Source organism: Taudactylus pleione, unplaced genomic scaffold (genome assembly GCF_031769625.1).
Source record: "Taudactylus pleione unplaced genomic scaffold, aTauple2 ptg000248l, whole genome shotgun sequence".
Lineage (NCBI taxonomy): Eukaryota > Metazoa > Chordata > Amphibia > Anura > Myobatrachidae > Taudactylus > Taudactylus pleione.
The window spans coordinates 668,350-694,457 of NW_028284650.1; the positions used below are offsets into that span (position 1 = coordinate 668,350).

At 42.5% G+C, this 26,108-nt stretch overlaps 1 protein-coding gene across 1 annotated transcript in view; it reads right to left on the reverse strand.

Annotated features, from left to right (window-relative positions):
* LOC148515423 (3',5'-cyclic-AMP phosphodiesterase 4B-like) overlaps positions 1-4,909 on the reverse strand; it is a gene marked incomplete at its 3' end in the record, with an annotated part of 643,191 nt that extends 638,282 nt beyond the window's left edge. Inside the window, exon 1 of the mRNA XM_088479880.1 lies at positions 4,836-4,909. Coding sequence (XP_088336006.1) covers positions 4,836-4,880 — 45 coding nt within the window. The remainder of the gene's footprint in view (positions 1-4,835) is intronic.
* Positions 4,910-26,108: the final 21,199 nt, after the last annotated feature.

The window sequence follows — 26,108 nt, forward strand, 5'->3', positions numbered from 1 at the left end:
GCCCATGCTAGGGTGAAACCGGTCAGAACGTCCGTTAGGACGCTGGAAGTGAGTAAAAAAGGCTGGGACAGCGCAGGGGATAGAGGGGGCACCGAACAGGGCACTCCCACCATCACTGCGTGTGATGTACCTACCTCTCTTCAACCTTATTAGTTCCTGTTTCATAATAAATCTACATTTGTCTCAGTCAAGGAGAGGGGTGGCAGGTGGTGGCTCTTCTTTTTGTGTTATTATTATCCTTTATTTATATAGCACCACAAGAGTTCTGCAGCGCCGTACAAAGTACTGTACATAAACAAATAAGTGAACAATAAACCAGTGACATACAGTACAATACAATGCAGGACAAGGACTTGGTTTATACACAATGCTGCATTAGTGATCATAACACTCAAATAAGCAACAAGGCATAAGCAACCAAGTGTTAGATGCCCTTGTGGGGAGGAAGGAGTAGATGAAAGTGTAAGTAAGGTGAAGCACAAAAGGGTAGAGTGCCCTGCTCATGAGAGCTTACATTCTAAAGGGGAGGGGCATACAAACAGGCATGACAGATGTGGTAGACAGGGAGGAAGGAGCATGTAGCAGTGGTTAGGATGAGAGCTGGAAGGCTTTGATGAAGTAGTGGGTCTTGAGAGCCCATATGAAGATTTGTAGAGAGATGAAGAGCCTGAGAGGGAGAGAGTTCCAGAGGTTGGGAGCAGCACGGGCAAAATCTTGGAAGTGGGAGTGGGAGGAAGTAATCAGTTGGCAGGATAGGTGGCATGCATTTGTTGAGTGAAGAGGGTGGATGGGAGTGTGAAGGGAGATGAGGTCAGATATGTAAATGGGAGAGAAATGAGTGAGGGCTGTAAGTGAGTATAAGATCCTTAAATTGGGTCCTAAAGGATAAGGGGATCCAGTGTAGGGCTTGAAGGAGAGGGGAAGCAGATGTAGTACGTCTGGAGAGGAAGATGAGCTGAGCAGCAGCAGCACTGAAGACAGATTGGAGTGGAGAGAGGTGGGAGTCTGGGAGGCCAGATAGGAGGAGGTTACAGTAGTCCAATCTGGAGATGAACAGTGAGTGGATGAGGGTCTTAGTAACATCCTGGGTGAGAAAGGGTCTGATCCTGAAAATATTTTTGAGATGGAAATGGCAGGACTGCGTTACCGTATTGTACTATATTTTTTAGCTTTATATGAGGTAAATGTATCAAACCTACCAAGTAGACAGGTGGACATGTTGCCCATAACATCTAATCAGTTTATAGCTAGCAATTATCGAGTTCATTCTAAAAAATTATAGGTGCAGCGCCCAACTACCGATCACTGAGGAGGAGCCGGCAGTACGAGGAGAGTCCCTGGGGGCAGCCTGGCCCCTCTATTTAGTGCACTGAGTGATAATGACCCCAGTGTCACTGCCACTGTCAACACTCTTATTTGTGCTATGCAAGGAACTGTATGCAGTCATCATATGGACATTTACTATGTCGACACTTATAAGGTTGACACCAGAATGTGGAATGTTATGGTGTCGACATGGTTAAAATGCCGACATTTAACAATGACATCTGCAAACTGTTGACACACTTAAAATGCCAACATATGGCATGTCAACATGTCGACATTAGAAATCTCAGGGTCAAGGTTAGCATTAATGTTAGCATTACGGTTACAATTGCTTGTCGACATGCTGCATTTCATCAGTGTCGACATGCTGCAAGTTGACCATGTTGATGATGACATGCTGAACATGTCAACATGTCTGTCGACAAGATATACCATATACATTATGCAAGTGTTGCTTTTCCTGATACACCAGATATGGCAGCTGGTTGCATCCAATGTTAGGCAATGGATTAGGTACTTATAAAGAAATGATACATAACTACTGTACATGATGTTGATAAATTTTATTGTATTTACACAAAAACACATTTTCAAAAATGTACTTCACACCCACATATTGTTACAGGTCCCATAGAAGACCCATAGTTACTGAACAACAGATACAACCTTTCTACTACATGGAGAAAATAAAAAAAAACAGGGCTGTTAAAGACACAGGGGAGATGTATTAAGCTTTGGGGGTAAATTGCTTCTTAAAATAAAAAGTGGTGGTGTTACCCATCGCAACCAATCAGATACTTGCAATCATTTCTCTATTGCATCCTAGTAAATGATAGGCAGAAACTCATTGGTTGCTCTGAGCAACACCACTACTTTTTGTTGTTAGATGCTTTAGTAAATCTATTCCTTGGAGAGAGACAAAGTGGAGGTGTCCATAGCAACCAGTCAGTAACTGTCATAGACTGTGCTAGATACATGACAGTTAGAAGCTGATTGAGTGCTTGGACAACTTCTCCACTTTGTCTCTCCTCAAGGCAAGATGCATGTCTCCCACAATGTATTGAAAGATTAATTAAGGTAACAATATTCATCTATCGTAGCCCCTGAATCGGAGGTGCATGCATTCGCAGCTGCGTCTTTTACCGGAGTCACGGCTGTTATAATATGCAAATGCTAGCTGCAGCCTTCTCCTGGTGTAGTAGGCAGTGTCTTAAAGAGCAAGCACTGAAAAGCCAAATTTGAAGTTCCTCTGAACGCTGTAAAGGTGCGCATCCACTACTCCACAATGAAGGTGCGCATCCACTACTCCACAATGAAGGACTGTACAATAACGATATCGTTATCGTACAGTCCTTCATTGTACTGTGCAGTGCCACACACTGAATGATATGTCCTTCAGTGCAGACACCCTCCCTCATCCCCGAACATGCCCAATCTGTCATTATCGGCAGATTGACCAGCATGTTCAGGCAATGATTGATGTCCGACATTAAACTGCCTGATTTATGCACGATTAATGAGCGATTGAAAGATAACGATACAGGTTCTGCTGTCTGCTTATGCCCCTAACTCTGACTTCTTACTAGTTCTGCTGTCTGCTTATGCCCCTAACTCTGACTTCTTACTGGTTTCTGCTGTCTGCTTATGCCCCTAACTCTGACTTCTTACTGGTTTCTGCTGTCTGCTTATGCCCCTAACTCTGACTTCTTACTGGTTCTGCTGTCTGTTTATGCCCCTAACTCTGACTTCTTACTGGTTTCTGCTGCCTGCTTATGCCTCTAACACTGACTTTTTACTGGTTTCTGCTGTCTGCTTATGCCCCTAACTCTGACTTCTTACTGGTTCTGCTGTCTGTTTATGCCCCTAACTCTGACTTCTTACTGGTTTCTGCTGTCTGCTTATGCCCCTAACTCTGACTTCTTACTGGTTTCTGCTGTCTGCTTATGCCCCTAACTCTGACTTCTTACTGGTTTCTGCTGCCTGCTTATGCCCCTAACTCTGACTTCTTACTGGCTTCTGCTGTCTGCTTATGCCCCTAACTCTGACTTCATACTGGTTCTACCGTCTGCTTATGCCCCTAACTCTGACTTCTTACTGGTTCTGCTGTCTGCTTATGCCCCTAACTCTGACTTCTTACTGGTTTCTGCTGCCTGCTTATGCCTCTAACACTGACTTTTTACTGGTTTCTGCTGCCTGCTTATGCCCCTAACTCTGACTTCTTACTGGTTTCTGCTGCCTGCTTATGCCCCTAACTCTGACTTCTTACTGGTTTCTGCTGCCTGCTTATGCCTCTAACACTGACTTTTTACTGGTTTCTGCTGTCTGCTTATGCCCCTAACTCTGACTTCTTACTGGTTTCTGCTGCCTGCTTATGCCTCTAACACTGACTTTTTACTGGTTTCTGCTGTCTGCTTATGCCCCTAACTCTGACTTCTTACTGGTTCTGCTGTCTGTTTATGCCCCTAACTCTGACTTCTTACTGGTTTCTGCTGCCTGCTTATGCCCCTAACTCTGACTTCTTACTGGTTTCTGCTGCCTGCTTATGCCCCTAACTCTGACTTCATACTGGTTCTACTGTCTGCTTATGCCTCTAACTCTGACTTCTTACTGGTTTCTGCTGTCTGCTTATGCTCCTAACTCTGACTTCTTACTGGTTCTGCTGTCTGCTTATGCCCCTAACTCTGACTTCATACTGGTTTCTGCTGCCTGCTTATGCCCCTAACTCTGACTTCATACTGGTTTCTGCTGCCTGCTTATGCCTCTAACTCTGACTTCTTACTGGTTTCTGCTGCCTGCTTATGCCCCTAACTCTGACTTCTTACTGGTTCTGCTGTCTGCTTATGCTCCTAACTCTGACTTCTTACTGGTTCTGCTGTCTGCTTATGCCCCTAACTCTGACTTCATACTGGTTTCTGCTGCCTGCTTATGCCCCTAACTCTGACTTCATACTGGTTCTACTGTCTGCTTATGCCTCTAACTCTGACTTCTTACTGGTTTCTGCTGCCTGCTTATGCCCCTAACTCTGACTTCTTACTGGTTCTGCTGCCTGCTTATGCCCCTAACTCTGACTTCTTACTAGTTTCTGCTGCCTGCTTATGCCCCTAACTCTGACTTCTTACTGGTTCTACTGTCTGCTTATGCCCCTAACTCTGACTTCTTACTGGTTCTGCTGCCTGCTTATGCCCCTAACTCTGACTTCTTACTGGTTCTGCTGTCTGCTTATGCCCCTAACTCTATTTTTGTCATTTGCTTATGCCCCTATCTCTGAGTTACTGGATTCTGCTATGTGTTCATGCCTTTAACTCTGCTAATTACTCACCACAGACTTTGATTTCTTACTAGTTTCTGCTGACTGCACATGGTGTATGCTTACATGATCTAATAACTCTAATAATAATAGTAATAGAATAAAATATACATAAATCATACGTATGAGTAAGAAATGTTCCCTTTAGAATCTATGTAGCCCCCCCAGCACACGCCCTCAGGAATCCCGCCTGATGCCTTACCTCATCTCCAGACACAGTCAGCACACTTCTGCTTTTCTTCATCATGATGCTACGTGCAGGGGGTCACACCGGCACCCCTCTCAGCTCCAAGGCATATGTTTCTCCGTATTTACCTCCAATATAAGTGCTTTGCAATCCAAATATAAAGCCAAGTACAAGTATTGCTGTGGGCTCTTCTCTGTGACCAAGTAAGCGTGTAATCTGTTTTTGCAAACAGCCAATGTCTTGCTTTTGAGAATCTAATCCACATGTAAATCTGGTATCATATTTCTCCAGCCTGACACTTATCATTATTTTCCATCTGTGAGGACACTGATAGAGACATCGCAACTCACAAAGGTTTTATTCTGAAGCTTAAATCTGTAATCCCAGCTCTCCTTTATAAATGATGCATCTGATTTCGTTTGCTGTCAGATAAGAAAACATGTCTGTCTGCAAATAAACAAGAGAAGTGACAGGTCAGTCTTTTCATCCCAGTTATCTGATTTTCAAAACAAATTAAATGCATTGGTGGTAACTGTATTACTAGAGAGAGTTCGGTTCTACTCGGTTACGTTCTGATCTGAAAAACTGCATCTTATTGGCTGTATTGCTCTCACAGGTTTTGAATAGCCAAAGAAATAAATCCAAATTTTGCGCTAATTTGGTGAAAAGAACCGAGTAGAACCGAACTGCTCATCTCTAGTCTTATTACCAATACAGGGTCACCCAACAGTAAGAATTGTTGCAAGATGATGTCTATCAGCCAAAAAGGGTTGAGTTTTACCATTTTGGGGACACGGGGATCTATGTATTAAGGGGTCTATTTACTAAGCATTGGACGAATATAAAGTGCGAGCCAACCAGCTCCTGTAATTTTTCAAACACAGCCTGTGACATGGCAGCTTGGAACTGATTGGCTGGAACTTTATCTCCTTTCACTTTATCTCCATCCAAGGCTTAGTACAGTACATAGACCCTATGGTCTTGGTAAAACAATGGTTTGGTTTGGTAGATCATTGGCATTGTTGATTATATAGAGAGGTATTGTTATAACATTAGTGGAGTAATTGTTCTATGCATATTATGTATATTTAATGGGATCTCATTCATAAGACTTTTAGACTGTTAGAAGATCAGACTTACTAACCACACAGTAACAGTACATCTAATAGCAGTCACTACATTAGTATAGTGATAGTCTACACAAATAAGGGTAAGGGGGAATGGAAGAAAGGTCGCACCAAGGACTGATATTCAAAACATCATAAATTCTCAAATAACCCTTAATTTCCTATTGCTATTATAAATGAATGATCAGGTAAGGGGTGCTACTCAGGGACATTATACATTATTTCAAAAAAGGAGAGAAGGGAAGAATCCCTATATGAGTGCACTATTACTTATAATAAAAATAAAATATAACCTTTATTATAATAAATTTCTATCATAACATTCAAATTATAGGTACAACAGTATTATTAACATTTAGGACTGGCAAGGCCTTTTGAGAAAGCACAAGCAAAACACGTGTCTAGGCATTCACTGTGCCAGTCCTACATGTTAATACCTGTTGTACCTATAATTTGAATGTTATGACAGAAATTGAAGCTCCACTGAATTGATAGTAATTCTAGCTGTAGCTTTTGCACGGCGCTGCAGAGCCAGTGCAAATAGTGCAGCTTTTACTCTCAGAGCAGGAGATATACCAGGCTAATACCCCTTTACCACCAAAATTCCGGGTCTGACCTGGAGTTGGAACACGGTTCCTATCCGGATCAGACTTGGAATTTAGCCGGCGCCGACTCTGGATATTCCCGAGTCGGCGCCGCTCACACCGCAGTCGGGTCTGCATAGACCCGGCTTTCCCGGCGTGAAAGTGGTCGCTTGGAGATGATGTCATCTCCAAGCACCACTGAAGCCGGACCAATCGGCCGGCTTGCCGAGCACTGCAGGTCATCAAGACCCGGAGTGCACCGTACACACAGCAGGGTTTCACGGGTTACTCCAGTGTTAAACCCTGCTATTTACCTGGGTTCGATTGCCGGGGCACTCGACCCGGCGATCCAACCCTCACCCCTTTTACACCAAGGAGCTGCCCGGGTTAACCCTGCAATAACCCGGGTTTTAGCTTCGGTGTAAAAGGGGTATAACTGAGAGGAGACATGTGGCCAGACTCAAAGCACTGCTGTGTATATTAAGTGAGCGATCTGAGAAAGATATGCGGCCACTGTAAGCAGCGCTGCCTTATGCGATAACTCGGCTGAATGAGAGAGATATACGGCAAGAGTCAGCAGTGCCGCTTTATATTATACTATTACCCCGTGTGTATGAACCAAGCTATTAATTAGTGACGAATGGGAACAAACACCTGTAAATTAGAGGAATTACTGGCAGGCTGGATACTCTGTAATGATCTGTTTGTTATCCACTATTAAACCACACTCTTGAGACTGATACAGTGTTGCTGTTCTGGAATCAATGTGGTGTTGTGGAAACACAATTACAAACAGAAAAATGGTCTATAATGTGTTACATCATAATATAACACCCTAGTAAGGGGATTCATTTGGTTGATATATTAAATTTGTAAGCACACATGATTATAACTGGATCTTCTCAAATGAGACGTACACACGTGGGTTAAACTAATTGCTGATACTCTCTATTAAGCAGCCAATAATTTGAGAACATCTCAAACTGTCATTGAATTTAGGAGCATTATAAATTTAATAGGTACACAAAGGGACACTATCAAGTGTATATGTGACAAATATATAGGACTGAGCACACATTCTTTAATATGTTCTGTTATATGTAATATTGTATGTTTTGTATTTTGCTGTTTTTGTTCACCCAATGGTGTATTTTAAGAATTATAATAAAGGTTATATTTTATTTTTATTATAAGTAATAGTGCACTCATATAGGGATTCTTCCCTTTTGATATAGTGATAGTCTATTCCAGTGGTTCTCAAACTCGGTCCTCAGGATCCCACACAGTTCACGTTTTGCAGGTCACCCAGCAGGTGCACAGGTGTAGTCATTACTCACTGACACATTTTAAAAGGTCCACAGGTGGAGCTAATTATTTCACTTGATTCGGTGTGGAGACATGGAAAACATGCACTGTTTGGGGTCCTGAGGACTGAGTTTGAAAACCTGTGGTCTATTCCTTGTGGAATACAAAGAACAAATGTAGTTACTGTATATCGGTTTTTAAGTTATGTTATACTGCAGCATACAGTAGATTAGTAACCTTAAGAAATTTGATTTTGCCCAAATGTATTAAACACCCGCAGGGAAAGTGGCTCTGTAAGAGGCAGGGTTTTTACCCGCAGGGAAAGGGGCTCTGTAGGGGGCCCATCCCTGCCATGTGTTATAAGAAAACTTTCAAAAATACATCAAGAGTTTTAACAAGGGACAGGAGGGAATCATTCGTCAAAGGAAGAGATGTACAAGAACACAAGGACATGCACTGACACTGGACGGAGGTACGCTAAGAGGAAATTTGAGGAAAAATTACTCCACAGAGAGGGTAGTGGATAAGTGGAATAGCCTCCCATCAGATGTGGTTGAAGCTAAAACGGTTGAACAATTTAAACACGCTTGGGATAAGCATATGAATATCCTTACGCGAGACCTAAGGAGCAGATAGGGTTGAAGTTATCAAAAGGATAAATGAAAAGGGGCAGACTAGATGGGCCAAGTGGTTCTTATCTGCCGTCACATTCTTTGTTTCTATATTAAGTAAAGTGATCGCTACTGTGATCACTTTACTTCTCCTTTGGGATACTACAGCGCAGGCGCGGTCTGCTGGTCAGACATATGTGTGCACCCATGACCGAGGATGGTCCCTATGGAACCGTCTCCCAGTAATATCTGCAAAGTGTAGGGTACAGCGGCTAATTCCAATTGTAGATAGCGTTAGCTGCTTAGGCCAAGCTTTACATTCTGGATCAATCCAACAGCCTTCACATAAATAACACAACTGGAAGCTACTAAATGACTTTGCTAGGTGCGACATTTGTACCTCTGTGTGTGAATGAGTCTGTTTCTGAATACAAAGTGCTACAGTGCTGTGGCTGCGGCATTCTCTCACCCCACATCCCGTTGCGCTTCATCTGCGACTTTGTACATGGTTAGCACTAATTTCTGTGCGCTTAACGTCGCAGCCCAGCGTCTCGATTATACTTTGAGTGGTGTTTTGCTGCGCCTACGATTCGAATAAGATGCCAATGAAAAGAAAAAGATGGCATGCTACACCTCTCGGAGCAGCTCAGTCGCGCCGGGCATCTCACTCTGTATGGCGTATTGATGCTGGGTGTATGAGGCCACATCTGTATTACAAAAAAAGATCGTTTCTTCTAACAATATTCTTAATATGACAATATGAATTACAATATTTAAAAATATATGCAAATTCCAGATCTTTAATATTTGACTTGTTTTTTTTTTTTTGGTCTAAATGACTATTGGACTAGCCTGCACGATGCAGACATTGGAGAGAGTCCAGCAAGTCTGCATGTTGTTTTAAAGGGGCAATCATATAAAAGGCAAAACCAGCTTGCCTTTTAAATGATTGCCCCTTTAAAACATTGGGCACATTCGAAATAAACTCAGTGATGCCTGCATCGACCCAGGCTATTACATTTACCCCTGTCTATGTCGATATTTGGCATTCTCTTTATTTTACTCTCTGTTCTATTACAAATATTATGAAGCATAGCAATTATATTTCACGGAACAATGGTGTATATTATTACATTTGTTATATAAAAATAATCCCTTGAAAGATATGTATATGTTTGCGATTTTGGAAATGTACTGTATATAACTGAAAAATCAGCTATATACTCTTAGCTTAGTTTTACATGACACCACTTTGTATAAATTAGCTATCTGACTACCCAGTGGGTTCATGTGTTACTTGTCTCATCACTCTTCTGTGCACGCATATACATACAGGTTTTTTTTAGTTTCAGATATTTTTTATTTAATTTATTGTGTTTCTTAATTCTTTTTATCATGATGTTCCTCCAATACAAGTATTTTATAAGGCTTATTATATATCAAGGTTTAATATTAATACTTTATATTCAAATGAAGACACACATCGGCTTTTCTAGGTGTGGGTCAATTAATAAATGCACATGCTAATAAATTCCAGTGTAGTCCCCTCTGAAGAAATCGCTTAAAGTGAAGAAACGCATTAGAAACTGAATAAAAAACTTTTCCCAGCTCACTGAGATATCTGGGTCTGATTCAGAGCCGAATGCTATTTGCTCTCGCTCGTCCAGAAAAATGGGCTGGCTATTTAAATTGACCGTTCGCTCTTTGCGGTCTGTTGACGCCTCTAGGTCTGAACGAGCGAACAAAACATGCAGATGTTTTTTTCTAAAAAACGCCCCCTGGCCGCTCGCATCATACGTCATCTCCGCTATTTATTAGATTAATCGAGTAAATCGAAAGGCGAATGAACTGCTCGCTATTCTTGTGGTAGCATTTTCTTAAAGCAATCATGCGAGCAGTTCTGGCTAAAAGACACCCAACTGACGTGGTCGATAACGCTGCTTTGTTAATTATGCACACCCTTAAAACGCCCGTTTTGACCGTTTGGCACGCCTGCGTTCTGATCTCCACTCCCTGTTTTCAAGCACCTTCCCCTGTTACCACCCACATACGCCTCATTCTGTCACTCAAAATAGCAGGCATTCGCTATATTGCGAGCACACGATTTTCGACCGCACTGACTGGTTCGCGCATGCGTATTAAAACCCATACGCATGCGCAGATGTGCGAACATCGCTCAGAACGAACGAGCGGCCGCTTACGAGCGGCTCTGAATGAGACCCTCTGTCAGCAAATGGTTTACCCACAGCATAGGACTAAGCGGACAAACAATAAGGAGGTCCGCCCACAGAAACATCTAGCTAGTTCACAAGAGCTTCTCACTAGGGATGGGCACTAATCATCGATGATTCAAAATCATCTATGGTTTATTACCGAAGTGGAATGCTTCTACCATCGATGTCAGGGAGCCAATGGTTCTTAGCCATCGATGGACAAGTGGGTGCAATGTTTTTTTTTTTGTGGTGGGATGGAGCTTAGCCCCGACTCTGGTGCTTGCAAAGCCCCGTCCCCGTTTTTGAATACCTCGCAGCCTGCCACTACCCCAGCAGCAGTGGCCATCAAGGGGTACAAACTATCGATGGTTCACCATAGATGGTTTGTGTACCATTGATGGTAATCACCGATGGACCCATCGATGGTAACCATTGATGGACACCCCACCAATGGCCATCGATACTTCTCACTGCAATTGAAACAGCAGGTTCTGGGCCTGATTCAGACCCGCTCGCAAGCGGGTCGATATTTCCCAAGTGTGCATGCGCACGACGGAGGCGGCTCCATCATGCGCATGCGTGAGATCCGAATAACGACAACCAAAAAAGCCAAAAGCACTCCAGGGCTTGCGGCAGCGAGACCCTACCGCAAGGGTCTCGTCGCAAGCCCGATGGTCGCGACCAGCCTTGACCATCGCGACCAACATTTTGTCCGCTCGCTATAGCTGTGGGTGGTAACCCACAGCTATGCGAGCGGCCAGGAGGCCGCTCTTAAATTCAGAGGGACGGCCCTGATTCAGAGCGAGCGCTCTGTCAGAGCGTCCGGCTCTGAATCAGGGCCTCTGTGTCGTCATTAGCACAAGTATACTGGAGAACACTGACCTTGATACCCTAGTGGTCTGGGCACACAGTGCTTAGCACGGCATGCCCTTGACCCATTATAGATGCACCCATTGCTGATGATGGTAATGATGGTAACATATAGACTCCCCTTGTTATCAGTGCACGGCTCAAAGAACTGCTGTGCTTATGTCCCTGTAAAGAAATATGAGCATGATTCTGCATTTTGGGACCAGAATTTTGCATGTTTTATTTCTGGCAGAATTGTCCTTCATTGCATGGAATTCTCTCTACCGCTTTGTGGCACCGGAACATCTCCATTATTAACCGCAGAGCAAAATTAGCCCTAAAATCTATAGATTGAACCCGAGAAAGCAGAATTGACAAATGCAGTAGAGAATGCCATTCCATAATATGGAAACCCAGGCAATGTGGCCAGGTCTGCGGCAAAATTCAATTTGTGCAAATCTTTGCTGAAATTTCGCTCTTTTTACCTGCAAATAAATATATAATAACCAAAGCAACTAAGTAATATCACAAAAAGGGCTAAAGTGATACTGAAATGAGTGTTTTAATTATAGTACCGAATGGAAAGCCCCCTAGTGGCTTGCCCCATGGAAACTATTGACATTTGTAGCCCTTGACATGTTTTTTAAAGGTTAGATGAAAAGATTCCTACTGCGTGGACCTGTTCTAGAGTCTAGAGAGCAGTATATAAATGATCTCATCCCCGCTAAGTTGTACATGTCTCACTGACTGTGCAGCCGTAGCCTGGTGTAGGGGCACTTACATCCGTCTAGTATAAATACAATAATCATCTCTCTGTTATCTGGCACTCACTGTAGGACACATGTCTGATGTATTTGAGCAGTTAATAAGAGGGCAGTGCTGCACTGTACAAGATCTGATTTTATCACTGTCCCATTACTTTGAGTATTATTACTATGTTAGCTTGCTGTGCTCTGCTTTACATCTGGTTAGTGACGTCATACCGCAAGATCTGTTATCCTGGAGTGTTTGACTTAACAGCCAATTCTTACCATTGCTACCAGTTATATTTGTCATTGGATTACAGTATCAAGATGTTTCTTAGAAATTGGATAGAGTGAGGCAGAAAGGTTACATAAGGAGGAACTGTGTGGCAGAAAGGGTGATACATTCATGGATTAGTCTCCCAGCAGTTGTGGTGGGGACTCGTGTAGTAAAAGAATTCATGGGATAAGTATACTACTATTGTGAAGACGAAGACATCTATCTATCTATCTATCTATCTATCTATCTATCTATCTATCTATCTATCTATCTATCTATCTATCTATCTATCTATCTAGTGTTAACTTGGGGTAATTAGCTCAGTAGAGTGGTCAGTGGCACAGTGAGCAGGTGCATAACAAAGATCCACATGCAGCTTTGCAGGTTAATATGAAAATAAATGGTGCATTACTGTAGGCATTTGAGGAACAAAATAATAAACAACCTAGCCTCCATGCAGCTAGTCTGCAAATGTTTCAGTCTCATTCTTTTTGTCCTGTCTCTCACAGGTAAAGATACTGGTCTCCTGACCTGGCTTGCCTGCCACAAAGTCTCTCTTGTGGAATTCTCTGCCTGACTACATGCAGGCTTGCCTACTCTCCCGATTTGACCGGGAGCCTCCCGATTTTCGGGTGCCGCTCACGGCCCCCCGGAAAGGTAGGCAAGCCTCCCGGAAGCCTCCGACCCTCCCGTCCTCCCCCCTGAAAAGACAAGAAACCCCCGCAGCGGGGTGACGCGATTTGCGCTGAATCGCGTCATCGCGGCTCCACCCCCTGCTTCACAATGCCGAAAATAACGGCATTGTGAAGAGGGGCGGAGTCATGATGATGCGATCGTGCGGCCCCGCCCCCGGCTCCACCTCCAATGTGCCACCAATTGGCTGGCCCGCCCCCAGGTCCGCCACCAATGACCGCCACCGCCCCCCGCTGTTAGCCGACAATCAGCTCCCTCCCGGAAGGCTGGAGCTGATTGTCGGCAAGTATCCTACATGTCTGGACACGGCTTCGTGGCCTGTGCCTAGGCTGATACAACTTCACATATGGTCATTGCATGCCAAATCGTCACAGCTTCCAACCCAACCATCTCAGATTTTCATGAAATTTGGTAGGATGATAGACCGCATAAAGTAACTTTCGTATGTAAAATTTTAGCCCTCAGTGATACACGGTGTTCATTAAACAGGATTACAAACATGACAAAAAACAGGGTTGCCTACCCTCCCGATTTGGCCGGGAGCCTCCCGGCCCCCCGGGAAGGCAGGCAAACCTCTCGCCGATTCCCCCAACACCCCCCCGCAAATTACTGTTCAACCCCCGCTGCGGCCAGTGACGCGATTCACGCTGAATTGCGTCATTTTGGCCCCGCGGGGCCAAAATTACGTGATTGTGTGACCCCGCCCCCGTCACGCCTACAAGTGTCAGGCACCTGCCCCCCCACACCCCCCCCGCTGCCCTGCCAATTTGGCTGCTACCTCCCGGAAGGAACAGCCAGAAAGTCGGCAACTATGCAAAAAATTTTAAATGTATACTTGCGAGGTTAACTAAAACGAATCATACCTTTGCTTCTAAATGTGGTAGAGCTTTCATGTTGGTCTTGTTTTGAAACTAAGGGACCATATTTTTCATTAAAAAATTGTTTTATATTTAAATATTGACTTTTAAATTTCAAGGTCACATGATGTCACCTTTGACCTTGAATATCTAAAAAAGTGTTCATTTTTTGTACATAAAGTATGTTATACACTTAAATACAATCTCTCTTTGGTATAAGTTTCATTTCTGGAAGCCTTTGGGAACAGGAGTAAAAATTATTAAGTACGGCAGTTGAACTCTTCTTGCATTAACAATGTAACTGGCAAGTTCAGACTTGTCTTGTAGTCAGGGGCATATTTATAATGGGTGCAGGGTGTGTGGTGCACCCATATTGTACTTACCCATACTTGCCTACTTTTGAAAAAGCATTTCAGGGAGATTGTAAAAGCATCACCTATGAGTGTGGAGGTAAAGTGGGCGTGTCCTGCTACATCTGAGGGGCGTGTCATAAAAGTGATTTACATCCAAATGTAAACGAGCCCCAAAGCAGTTAATAAGATCAAGTTTCGATGAAAACACCCTGATACTATTCAGGGTTTGATGTATTGTGTTTTACAAGTGGTTCCACATAAGTGGCCATGAGAAACATTATATTAAAATACATGTAGCCATAGTGAATGTATATATCTCTGATTTTTTATCTTTTTTTTCCCAAGTATATAACAACTACATAATGGGGGTAAGGTGCAATCAGGGAGATTGCTGGACTCGTCAGGGAGATGGCTTCTATTTCAGGGAGTCTCCCTGACAATCAGGGAGAGTTGGCAAGTATGTACTTACCTCTCCGGAGTCCCACGTTGGCGGCAATTTTCCCGGTGACCTGCGCATGAGCTATAGACTCTGGGCACACTCTAGTGCCCAGAGTCTATCAGTGCTGCGCTGCCGGCCACTGGACTGAGAGGAGGGTGCCCGTGACGGTGACTGCACACAGGTCCCTCCTCTCTTAAAACGCCCCTGCTTGTAGTGTCTCTCTCTGTGCTCTAGGGATGCTATTGAAATGTAAAAGTCAATAATTTAATATAAAATATGTTTTTATGAAAACTATGGTCCCTTAGCTTCAAAACAAGACCAACATGAAAGTTCTACCACAATTAGAAGCAAAGTTATGATTTGTTTTAGTTGAGAGCCTCCAGCGACTTCCAGGAAAGTAGCATGTATGGCTTTCAAGCGTAAATTTTAAATTTATTGTCATGTTTGCAACCATGTTGCATGAGCACTGTGTATTACTGAGGGCTACAATTTTACATATGAAAGTTACTTGATGCCGTCTATTAGTCTACCAAATTTCACGAAAATCTAAGCTGGTCGGGTTGAAAAGTTATACTTTTTTTGTGATGATTTGGCATGGAATGACCCCTACACAGTCTTAGAGATGTGCAGATGTATATATTCTACATACAAAGGAATATAGTCTCAGGTGAGTGCAGATGTATATATTCTACATACAAAGGAATATAGTCTCAGGTGAGTGCAGATGTATATATTCTACATACAAAGGAATATAGTCTCAGGTGAGTGCAGATGTATATATTCTACATACAAAGGAATATATACATCTGCACTCACCTGAAATATCTGTTAAAGATAGCCCTGCTTTAATATTATAAGTCAATTACAATTTTATTCAGGGGTGCTGCCAAGGACAAGAGATGAACATCACGACAAGAATACAAGAGAGAAAAAAGGTTATTATGTCCTTTGAGTGGCGCACACAGAGATTATCGTATTAGACGTAGTAAAAACTTAACATTTATTGGATATACTTTAAAATGTCCTTTTATGTTTAGGACAGAAGCCAGCGAAAATAATGGTTTAAAAATAGAGAGATAGTGATAAAGAATATAATGAGGAATGTGCAATAAAATAAAAAATAATAATAACTCTGCTGTGTCTGTATGTTTGTGGGCTACATAGTATATAGGGGCATATTAGGGTTAGACTCTAAATTGCATGGAAAAGGTGGTGGAAAGGATATATGTCTTCTCCACTTATTAGAGATGTCGCTATTGAATTGAATTGAACTGAGCAGAGGAAGAGTTTAACAGGGGTATTCAATATGGGAGCGAAAACATCGTTTTTGCGTTAATATCGGAGCTATGATGTAATTATCGGAGGTTTTACTTTTACACTGTATTCAATTTCAAAGACTTTTCGCAGTTTTGAAAAGTCTTTGATAAAAAACGGGGATAACTTTTCACCATTGAATAGGTGTCGAAAAAAAGTGCAGAATTGGGGTTTAGGGGTGCAGGCTTAAAAAAAATCGCTTGCACCCCTGGGAATGACATTTTAAAAAAGAACTGTGTCAAAAAAAATTTTTTAAAAAAAATAGGGACACCCCAAAAAATGTATTTAAAAATTGGGGTGAAAAAAAAAAAAGGGAAAAAATTGTTTAACAATAGGGAAATAGGTTCAGGGCTATTCTGCATGTATGCGGCAGGTGTTTTGTAGAATAGATTGGTGCACAAATGCAGAATTTTTAAAAACTTACTTTAGGGACTTAAAAATATGCTAGTACCCATTTTCATGTACCCCAAAATTGATGGCACCACTAAAAAAAAGGAAGAAAAAAAACCTAAGTGCTCTTCTGCAACACTTCTTCAATGTCGGGAAAAACACACCTGCTGCGGCTATTTAAATCCCCGACTTTCATTTAAAGGCTAAAACGGGGGTACCCATAGTGATCCCCCATGTTTTTACAACTTTAGAGGGGTCCTACAATTTTTTTAAGGAAAAATTCGTAACTTTACGCAAATCCAACTTCAGAGGATCCCGTTTTCGTTAATTTCATATTGAATACGGGGATAAGCGGGAGCGCGCCCGATACTTTAATGCAGGTAAAAACTCCGATATGAAACGTTAACTTCGACAGTGAAGTTAACGTTTCATATTGAATACTCCTCTAAGACTCTCACACACCTGATACTCTTTGCCCTGATGCTGTCTAGCGATCTGGTAGTAGGCCTTAGTGTTGTAAAGCTAGGGACCAAGGGCTATGCTGGAAGAGCATGGCCAATTGAGGCTGCAAGCCACTGCTGAATGTTAAGCACAAGGAGTGCTGGGGTATTTACGTTATTTGTTTATTTGTGTTATGCCAGTGTGTGTCCAGGCCTAAGCTCAAGTATGCTAAAGTGCAGTGTCTGCTGCCATTAAAAGACACTGCTTTATCGAATACCAGTCTGAATTCTCATTTTTACACCCCGTCACAAAACAAAAAAATAAATATATATATATATATATATATATATATATGAGCTGGTATATAAATATTATTTTTCAATAGACTAAGCATGTAGGTAAAGTATACTTACCCTAACTTTTATCTGTAGCTCACTTAAATAAACATTGCAAATGACTCTACCTCCTCATTGCAGACAACTGAGGCCATAATGTTCCATATCTTAACTGTATTGACCTAATTGGATGTTGTATAGGACAAGACAGGTATAATACAGAACATACAGTAGCATGCCAACAATGTCTGCTGTTACATCACTGTCAGATCCCTGTGTATGAATTAACCACCTAGAATTCTTACAAAGAGTTTCTGTTACCATGGACACTCATACAATGTAACAAGCTCTTGCTTTGCCCTTCTCAAACACAGAGCTGCACCTGCACCACCAGGTTAGAATAAAAGTATAATGGACAGCTTTAGTAGGGAGCAATTCAATAGTTTAATATTATTAGTAATGAAGCTAATGTTTACTCAATAAATGCAGCCATGTGGCTATTTTTACCTTTTGACCCCATAATGACCTATTTGCATGTGCTTAGGTGAATTGCAGAGACTGCTTTCTGTGCAATTATTGCATCGGAAAACTATAACTTCTCCCATCATGCATTGCGCTCATGCCAACAGCACTAAATACTATATATGGCAAAATCACCAAGCTGCCTGGTGCCTGACTGACCAGTGTGTGTTTGAACTGCCTGCAAAGAGTGAACAATTGTATAGAAGGTAGCACAGAAGGATTTTTGCAGTGGGGCAGGACATGCTTGCTGACATTCTGGCAGGGGGCAGCCAGGTTGGTCAAGCAAGGGGGCGTGGAGCTGTATAGGTCATGGCCAGGCATATTACATGGTAATGGGGGCTAAACCACAGAATAGTGTCATTTTGGCCCCACTGCACAATGCTGATATTATTGGCATCGTGAAGCAGGGGCAGGGTCATGATGAAGCTATTCAGCGCGAATCGCGTCATCGACCATTCCGCTGTGGGGGTTTGTCTAGAAATTGCAGGGGGGGGTGTACGGGCGGTAGCGGCCGGCCGGGAGGCTTGCCTACCGTCCCGGAGCAGCACCCGATTTGCGCGAGGCTCTCGGCCGAATTGGGTGAGTAGGTAAGTATTGGGCAGGATGATGTGGAGCTGACAATGGGCCTGATCCAGAGATGGGTGCAATGTCAATATTGGACGCAGTGAAGTAATTTTTGCCACTGCACACGCGCCAAAGCCACACGTGTGGCGATTGAATAGCGACGGCGGTCACGGAAAGGATTTATTTGCAAAGTGAGTGACAGGTAGTCAGTATGTGGGGGCTGTAACAGGGGGTGGTTAGAAGAACATGTTGGTACCACTTTCTGGGTGTGCTATAGTGAGGCTCGGCATATTTGTTTGCAGCTGGAGAGGACTCGGCATCTTAGGGGAGCCACTCTGCCTGAGACAGCATAGACTTACTCTGAAGTTCAATATGCAACTAATGTTTCCACATTTGTACGTAAGCGGTGGATGTGAGAAGCCAGAGGTGGGCGTCTCAGTGCACAAGACATCAGCTAAGTCATTAGCATATTATACCACGTCTGCTGTGTACGGAATCACAGTCACGAACACGATTTGAGTCCATCTCTGAATCAGGCCCAATGCTAAATCTGCACAAAACAATCTGTTCCCCAACCAAACTAAATAAAATTACTTCACAGACAGCCAGTGGTGACATGAGGAGGGTGCAGGCTGCACCCGGATGTCACACTCGGAGGGGGTGACACCAAAATGTCGGCTCCTCTGCAGTGACAGGTGCCGGGTGCTATCATAGAAGAGGAGCCGACAGTGCTGACAACCCAGTCTCCGGGGGCAGTCCAGCATCTCCGGGGATGCTGGGCTGCCCCCCGGAGTGAGGTCATCGGAATCTCCTGTGAGGCCACGCCCCTTCATTTAATTGTCAGTTCTCCCTAATGAGGACAGTCCTGCAACCTTATAGCTTGATACAGGTATGCTCTTTATGCATCTCTTCCTTTCGCTATAAAGTTCTAAACTGTGTTTATGTTTTACCACAATTATCAAACTGCTAAACTCAAAATGATAAATTCACAGTGAATGTTGGATGGGATGTAGTTATGAGACCAATACCGACAGGGGGATCCCGATAAGAGACTCAAGATAATCTACCTTCCGGGACGAGATTAGTGAAATTCTCTCCCATGTTAGATCACTACCTACGAAACAAGACTTCAGTCTACTGTTCACCAAGAAGTGGCCACTATTCAATCGGATATAGCCGAATTGGCGACCAGAATTGACAATCTGGAAGACTACAAAGAGGTATCTGCGGACGCATTCCACCAATTCACAGATATACTCTCTCACCAACAATCTGAGATCCGCCATCTTAAATCAAGTATGGATGACCTAGATAATCGCGGCAGACGCAACAATATCAGGATACGTGGTCTACCTGAAGATGTAACGCAACCCAATCTCACAGATGCCCTCACGAAGATATTTGGTGAAATCCTTGGCCTAGACCCCAATATGAAATCCTGTTTGATAGGGCACATCGTGCTCTCCGTCCAAGAGGTCTGCCTACTGACAAACCCCGAGATGTTATATGTCGCCTTCATTACCACACCCAAAAAGAAGCTATCCTGCAGAAGGTTCGACAACTTGAAGAGGTCGATTTTAACGGTGACAAAATTCAACTCTTTTCCGACCTATCATGGTATACCTTGCAACAAAGGAAAGCCCTGAGACCACTCACAGAACAACTTCGTAAACATTCTCTGAGATATCGGTGGGGTTTTCCATTTAATCTACAAGTAACTCATAATGGGAAAAATGTTGTTCTCCATACGCCCGATGACCTTCCTTCCTTCTTCACAGCTTTGGGTATAGAATCAGTGGCACTTCCGGATTGGGAAAACCTTCACAGCCCTTTAACGATTCCTTCCCTTCATTCTGACGGAGATAGTTGGCAACGAGTTTCAAGCTCCAAGCGGAAGACAAGACGTCTATCTCTCCCAGCGCCCGCGGAAGATACTTGATTACTTCATTTCATATACAAAATTGGTGAGACTGTTCCAGTTTTCCCTATCTACATAAGACCTCGGTCTTAACCTTATATTTAAATGTTTTGATGCCAACGTTCATTTTGAAGCACTTTTAGTGCACCTTAACTAATTTTTGCAGTAATATCCGTGATGTTATATCATAACATGTCTGTAAATTTCATATTGTAAAGTTATCTGTAAGATTCTCTTAGTAGAAATTAACTTAATTTCACAATTGCAAGTTTGGGTTGTTGTTGTTACTGTCCCTCCGAACCCCTCCAATGTTGCATTCTTTTTTTCACATCCTGGACATGGAGCTGATTTTTGCCTCCTGGTTGTCCAGATGCAGCATTTCGATGTTTCAATCTCTACCTACATTCAATATTTCAATTATATGTTTAATATTTGCGATTATGTTATTTTCTTTATTTTTTCTTTTTCTCTTCCCTTTTTTCCATCCCTTTTCCCTGTGACATATATAGTTGGGTAATTTACACTCTATCTCGAGGGGCAGATTGTTACGCTATTTCTACACTAGGAATCTATGTCTAGTTGTAAACCTGTGTTGCAGATTGTCACCATTAATGCAAAAGGATTGAATATCCCTGAAAAGAGATCCCAAATACTTTGGTCCTTTCGTGCTGATAAAGTAGATATAGCTCTTGTGCAGGAAATGCATTTTAAGAAATGACACGCCCCCCCCTTGAAAAATTACTATTACCCACATACATTTTCTAGTGATAATTCAGTTAGTAAAACTTTAGGTGTTGCCGTCTTGTTTGCTCGTCACTTACCAATATCTGACGTTTCCATACATAGCCTTGTAGAAGGTAGGGGTATTTTGGTTAAATGTACTTTATACCGTCAGCGTTTTTCCTTTTTGAATGTGTACACGCCTAATTCTGGTCAACTCTCCTTTATTGCTACTGTGTTAGATAAAGTCGAGACTTTGTTGAAGGGGATCACAGTTGTAGGAGGTGATTTAAATTGGCCTCTTGATCCTCTTCATGACACTTCTAATAAAACATCTCATAGGCCGGGAAAGGAGTTTAGGCGAGTGAGACGCACCCTTCACGACCATCAACTTGCTGACACCTGGCGGATCGCTCATCCAGCTGAATCTGACTTCACCTTCTTTTCTCGCCACCACCACACTTACTCGAGAATCGATTATCTTTTTTTGAGTCACCGACATTTACATCTCATATCAAACACCTCAGTAGGACCTATCACGTGGTCTGACCACGCTCCAGTTTTCCTTACACTTTCTCTGTCACAGCGCTCGCTCAACCCTTGGTCATGGCGCTTTAACAACCTCTTTTTACAAGATGCCTATTGCAAATCCCAAATCGAGTTCTCTCTAGACTCTTACATTGAACAAAACGACCAGGACGACATTTCCAAGGTAACGGTGTGGGAGGCACATAAATGTGTCCTACGGGGCACTTGCATACAATTAGGTTCCTACTTAAAAAAACAGAAAACGCAGCAAAGGGATGCCCTTTTAGCTGCGATTGAGTCTCTGGAAACTTCCCATAAAGCTTCCTTGTCCCCACATTTTTACTCTAAATTGGAGGAAGCTAGAGCTGCCCTTCATAAACTCTCCATGGATATAATTAAGCTATCCTACCATAAGTGCCGTAGTCGCTTCTACCAATGGGGAAATAGACCGGGTAAGATGTTGGCTAGGGCATTGCGGGAACAACGTGCTATTACATTTATTCAAGCCATAAAAGACTAACATGGTCAGACCCATAATGAAACTAAACGAATCGCTGAGTCCTTCTGATCTTATTATGCCAAACTTTATAATCTTAAGAATCCAGGTCAGGACTCGGATATTATTACCCATCGAGAGGCAATTTCGTCTTATTTACGATCACTTAATTACCCTCAGCTTTCTTCAGAAGAGGTTGATATTCTTGAGATGCCCTTTTCTTTTGAAGAGGTGGATCAGGCAATCACCTCCTCTCCAGCTGGCAAAAGCCCTGGTCCGGATGGATTTTCTACAGCCTACTACAAGGCTTTTAAGGATAGATTGGCTCCCCTCATGACTCGTGCTTTTAATTCGATCTCAGGTAGAACTAGTTTCTCCAAACAATCACTAGAGGCACACATTACCGTCATACCTAAGGAGGGTAAAGATCCTACCTTATGCCCTAGTTATAGGCCAATCTCACTCCTAAACATTGATTTGAATATTTTTGCTAAGCTCCTAGCCAACCAGTTGAAGATATTCAATTGATCCATGATGACCAAGTTGGTTTTGTCTTAGGTCGCGAGGCCAGAGACAACACAACTAAGGTTATCAATTTAATACACCAAGCCTCTCTCTCGTCCGCCCAGTCCATTATTTTATCGACTGACGCAGAGAAGGCTTTCGACAGGGTTGACTGGGAGTTTATGTCGGGTCTTTTACGGCATTTGGGATTAGGGCCTACATGTCTGCAGAGAATTTTGGCTTTATATGATGCTCCCACAGCAAGAATTAGGATAAACGGGTCTCTCTCTGACTAATTTGCTATCTCAAATGGTACGAGACAGGGGAGCCCACTCTCCCCAGTTTTATTCGTTCTTTGTATGGAAGCTCTAGCTAGGGCCATATGGAGTAATGTAAATATTTCTGGTATCCACATAGGTGGTCAGGAATATAAATTAGCACTCTTTGCGGATGACCTTCTTGCATTGCTTACTAAACCAGCTATTTCTCTCCCGAACCTTATATCAGAATTCCAAAAATTTGGTATGTTTTCAAATTTTAAAATTAATTATTCCAAATCTGTGGCAATGAGCCTGACTGCACCCCCGTCCTTGGTAAATTCCTTGAAATAATCCTTCTCCTTTGTTTGAAATCCCACTAGACTTAAATATCTAGGAGTCTATCTGACTAAAGACCTGTCCCAATTGTTCTCAAATAAGTTTATGCCATTATTGCAAGCTATCCATTCTGATCTGACTAGATGGCGCACCACTCGTTTATCGTCAGGATTAATGTGATAAAAATGAATTCACTATCCAAAAATTTTATACCTAATGCAAACCCTTCCAATCCATATCCCTCCAACATGGTTTACGGAAATGGAACAACTTATTCGTAGGTTTGTCTGGAACAATTCCACACCACATTTTAAACATGCTATCCTATACCGCCGTAAACAAGATGGAGGTTTGCAGCTCCCTCACATCACTAGCTATTATCATGCGATAATGCTTAATCGTGTTCTCGAGTTGACCCGAGCAGGGGGTTCCAGGAGGTGGATCATGTTGGAGGAAAGCAGTCTGGCTCAGCCTATAGAAATTGTTCCATGGCTTCCTAAACTACCAACTGTTAGATATCCCACTATAACACCTACATTACGCTCTTGGCAGAAACTACGACGTCTCTCCCATATTTCATCTATTGTTTCCCCTCTCACTTCCTTTCTTGGGAATCTGGACTTTCCCCCTGGGCTCTCCACACTGTCCTTTAAACTCTGGTCGAGCGAAGGCCACTTTAGACTGGGTCAGATGGTTTGTTCGTCAGGGGTGCGTCCGTTTACAGAACTCCAGGAATTATGGCATTTTCCCCAATCCGAATTCTGGAAATACCTCCAAGTACGGCATTTTATTACCTCCTCATATAAGCTGTCTGATCTCACTACGGCACTCACTCTGTTTGAATCCTTATGTTCCATTTCTCAAACTCCATCTCATACTATATCCATATTATACTCACTAATTATTAGAAACTTGTTTAAACTACCCCCTCAATTTACTACAGTGTGGGAAAGAGAACTCCAGGATAAGGTCCAGGACATTGACTGGGAGATTGTTTTTAATAACACCTTTGCTAGTTCTTCTTGTATAGCTACTCTTGAAACTCTTTACAAAGTTATATCACGTTGGTATAGATATCCAGTACTTTTAAATAAAATGTTTCCTCAGGTCCCAAAAATCTGCTGGAGATGTACCCCAGGTAGCCTTCTCCATATATGGTGGGACTTTCTGGTAGTCTCCTGTCATTCTCCACCCACATAGCTCCATATTTAACCAAGATCTTCTCTCCCTCCAGGCATCCATTACTTCAGGCCTCGTACCAGCATCCATAAAACCAGACAGTCCTCGTACCAGCCTCCATCAAGGCAGACAGTCCTCATCCCAGCATCCGAACTCTCAGGTAAGCCACTTTCTGGTAGTCTCCTGTCATTCTCCACCCACATAGCTCCATATTTAACCAAGATCTTCTCTCCCTCCAGGCATCCATTACTTCAGGCCTCGTACCAGCACCATAAAACCAGACAGTCCTCGTACCAGCCTCCATCAAGGCAGATAGTCCTCATCCCAGCATCCGAACTCTCAGGTAAGCCACTTTCTGGTAGTCAGGAGACTAAGGCTGGGTTCACACAACGGATTTTGACACAAAATTGGCTGTGGAATTCTGCATCAAAATCCAATTGCATTCCACTTCCCATTAATTTGAAAGGGAAATCTGTAACATAATGCACATAGTAATCACATTGATTATTAAACCATGCTTTCTAAAAGTCCTTTTTTTTTACATTCCAGCATGGCTTCTGAAATGTCAAAAAATAAAAACAAACACAAAAAAAGAAAAATTAAAGATGAAGGAAGAGTGTTCCAAGAAAAGTGGACAGATGAATACTTTTTTGTTGAGTCCAATAGTAAGGCAATCTGCTTAATTTGCAAAGAATTAGTGCCAGTTTTCAAAGACTACAATTTGAAAAGGCATTACATGACAAGACATGCTGAGAAATTTGCTGTGTATGAAGGAATGTGTCTCCATTTTCAGTGGACATTAATATATTACCTGCCAATTTGCAAATGGAATGCATAGAGCTCCAATCTGACATTCAACTGAAAGAAAAATTTGACCATGTCTCTTTAATGGACTTCTATAAGATATATGTTCAGAGAGAAAAATATCCTTCACTTCACAATCATGCCTTATTCATGTCATCGCTATTTGGAAACACCTACATTTGTGAGCAGCTATTTTCAAGGACGAAGCACACAAAGAATAAAACTAGAACCAAAATATCTGATGAGCACCTTGAGCACTCACTGTGAATTGCAACAAGTTCCATCGAAGCAAATATGGATGCATTGGTGGCTGAGAAACAATGTCAAACATCTCACTAACTTCATTTCTAAGTAAGTTTAATATGTTAACTATGTTTTCTATGGTTTTTTTGGATGATCAGGTATCGTTACTGTTATTTTATTTTATGTGCGGCCCAAACCAAATTTTCATCTTCTAATGTGGTCCAGGGAAGGTGAAAGGTTGGACACCCCAGCTCTACGGCTTCCTACAGGAGTTCCTTACTGAGGCACTTAAATAATGCTGCTAAAGCGGTCATTCCTGTCTTGTGGAAATCCACCTCTCCTCCCTCCATTAAAGACTGGTTTAGGAGGATAGATTGTTACATGGACATGGAGGACATAGTATCTTTTTCTAAAGGTAGACCTACCGACTTTACTGCTTTGTGGTCCCCTTGGCTGCTGTTCAAGGGCTTTACACAATATTCCATGTTTAATGGCTCAAACTCTACACCCGTATCTTTTTCTTTTTGATCCCAATATAATCTATTTGAGGCTATGATAAACTGTCCCCCTCGATCACACTTCAATCTAACTGCTCAGTGTCCTTTTTCCCCTCTGACTTTCCTTTCCCCGAACTTCCCCCTATATTGTTTCTTTTTTTATTGTTTATTTTATTATATTGT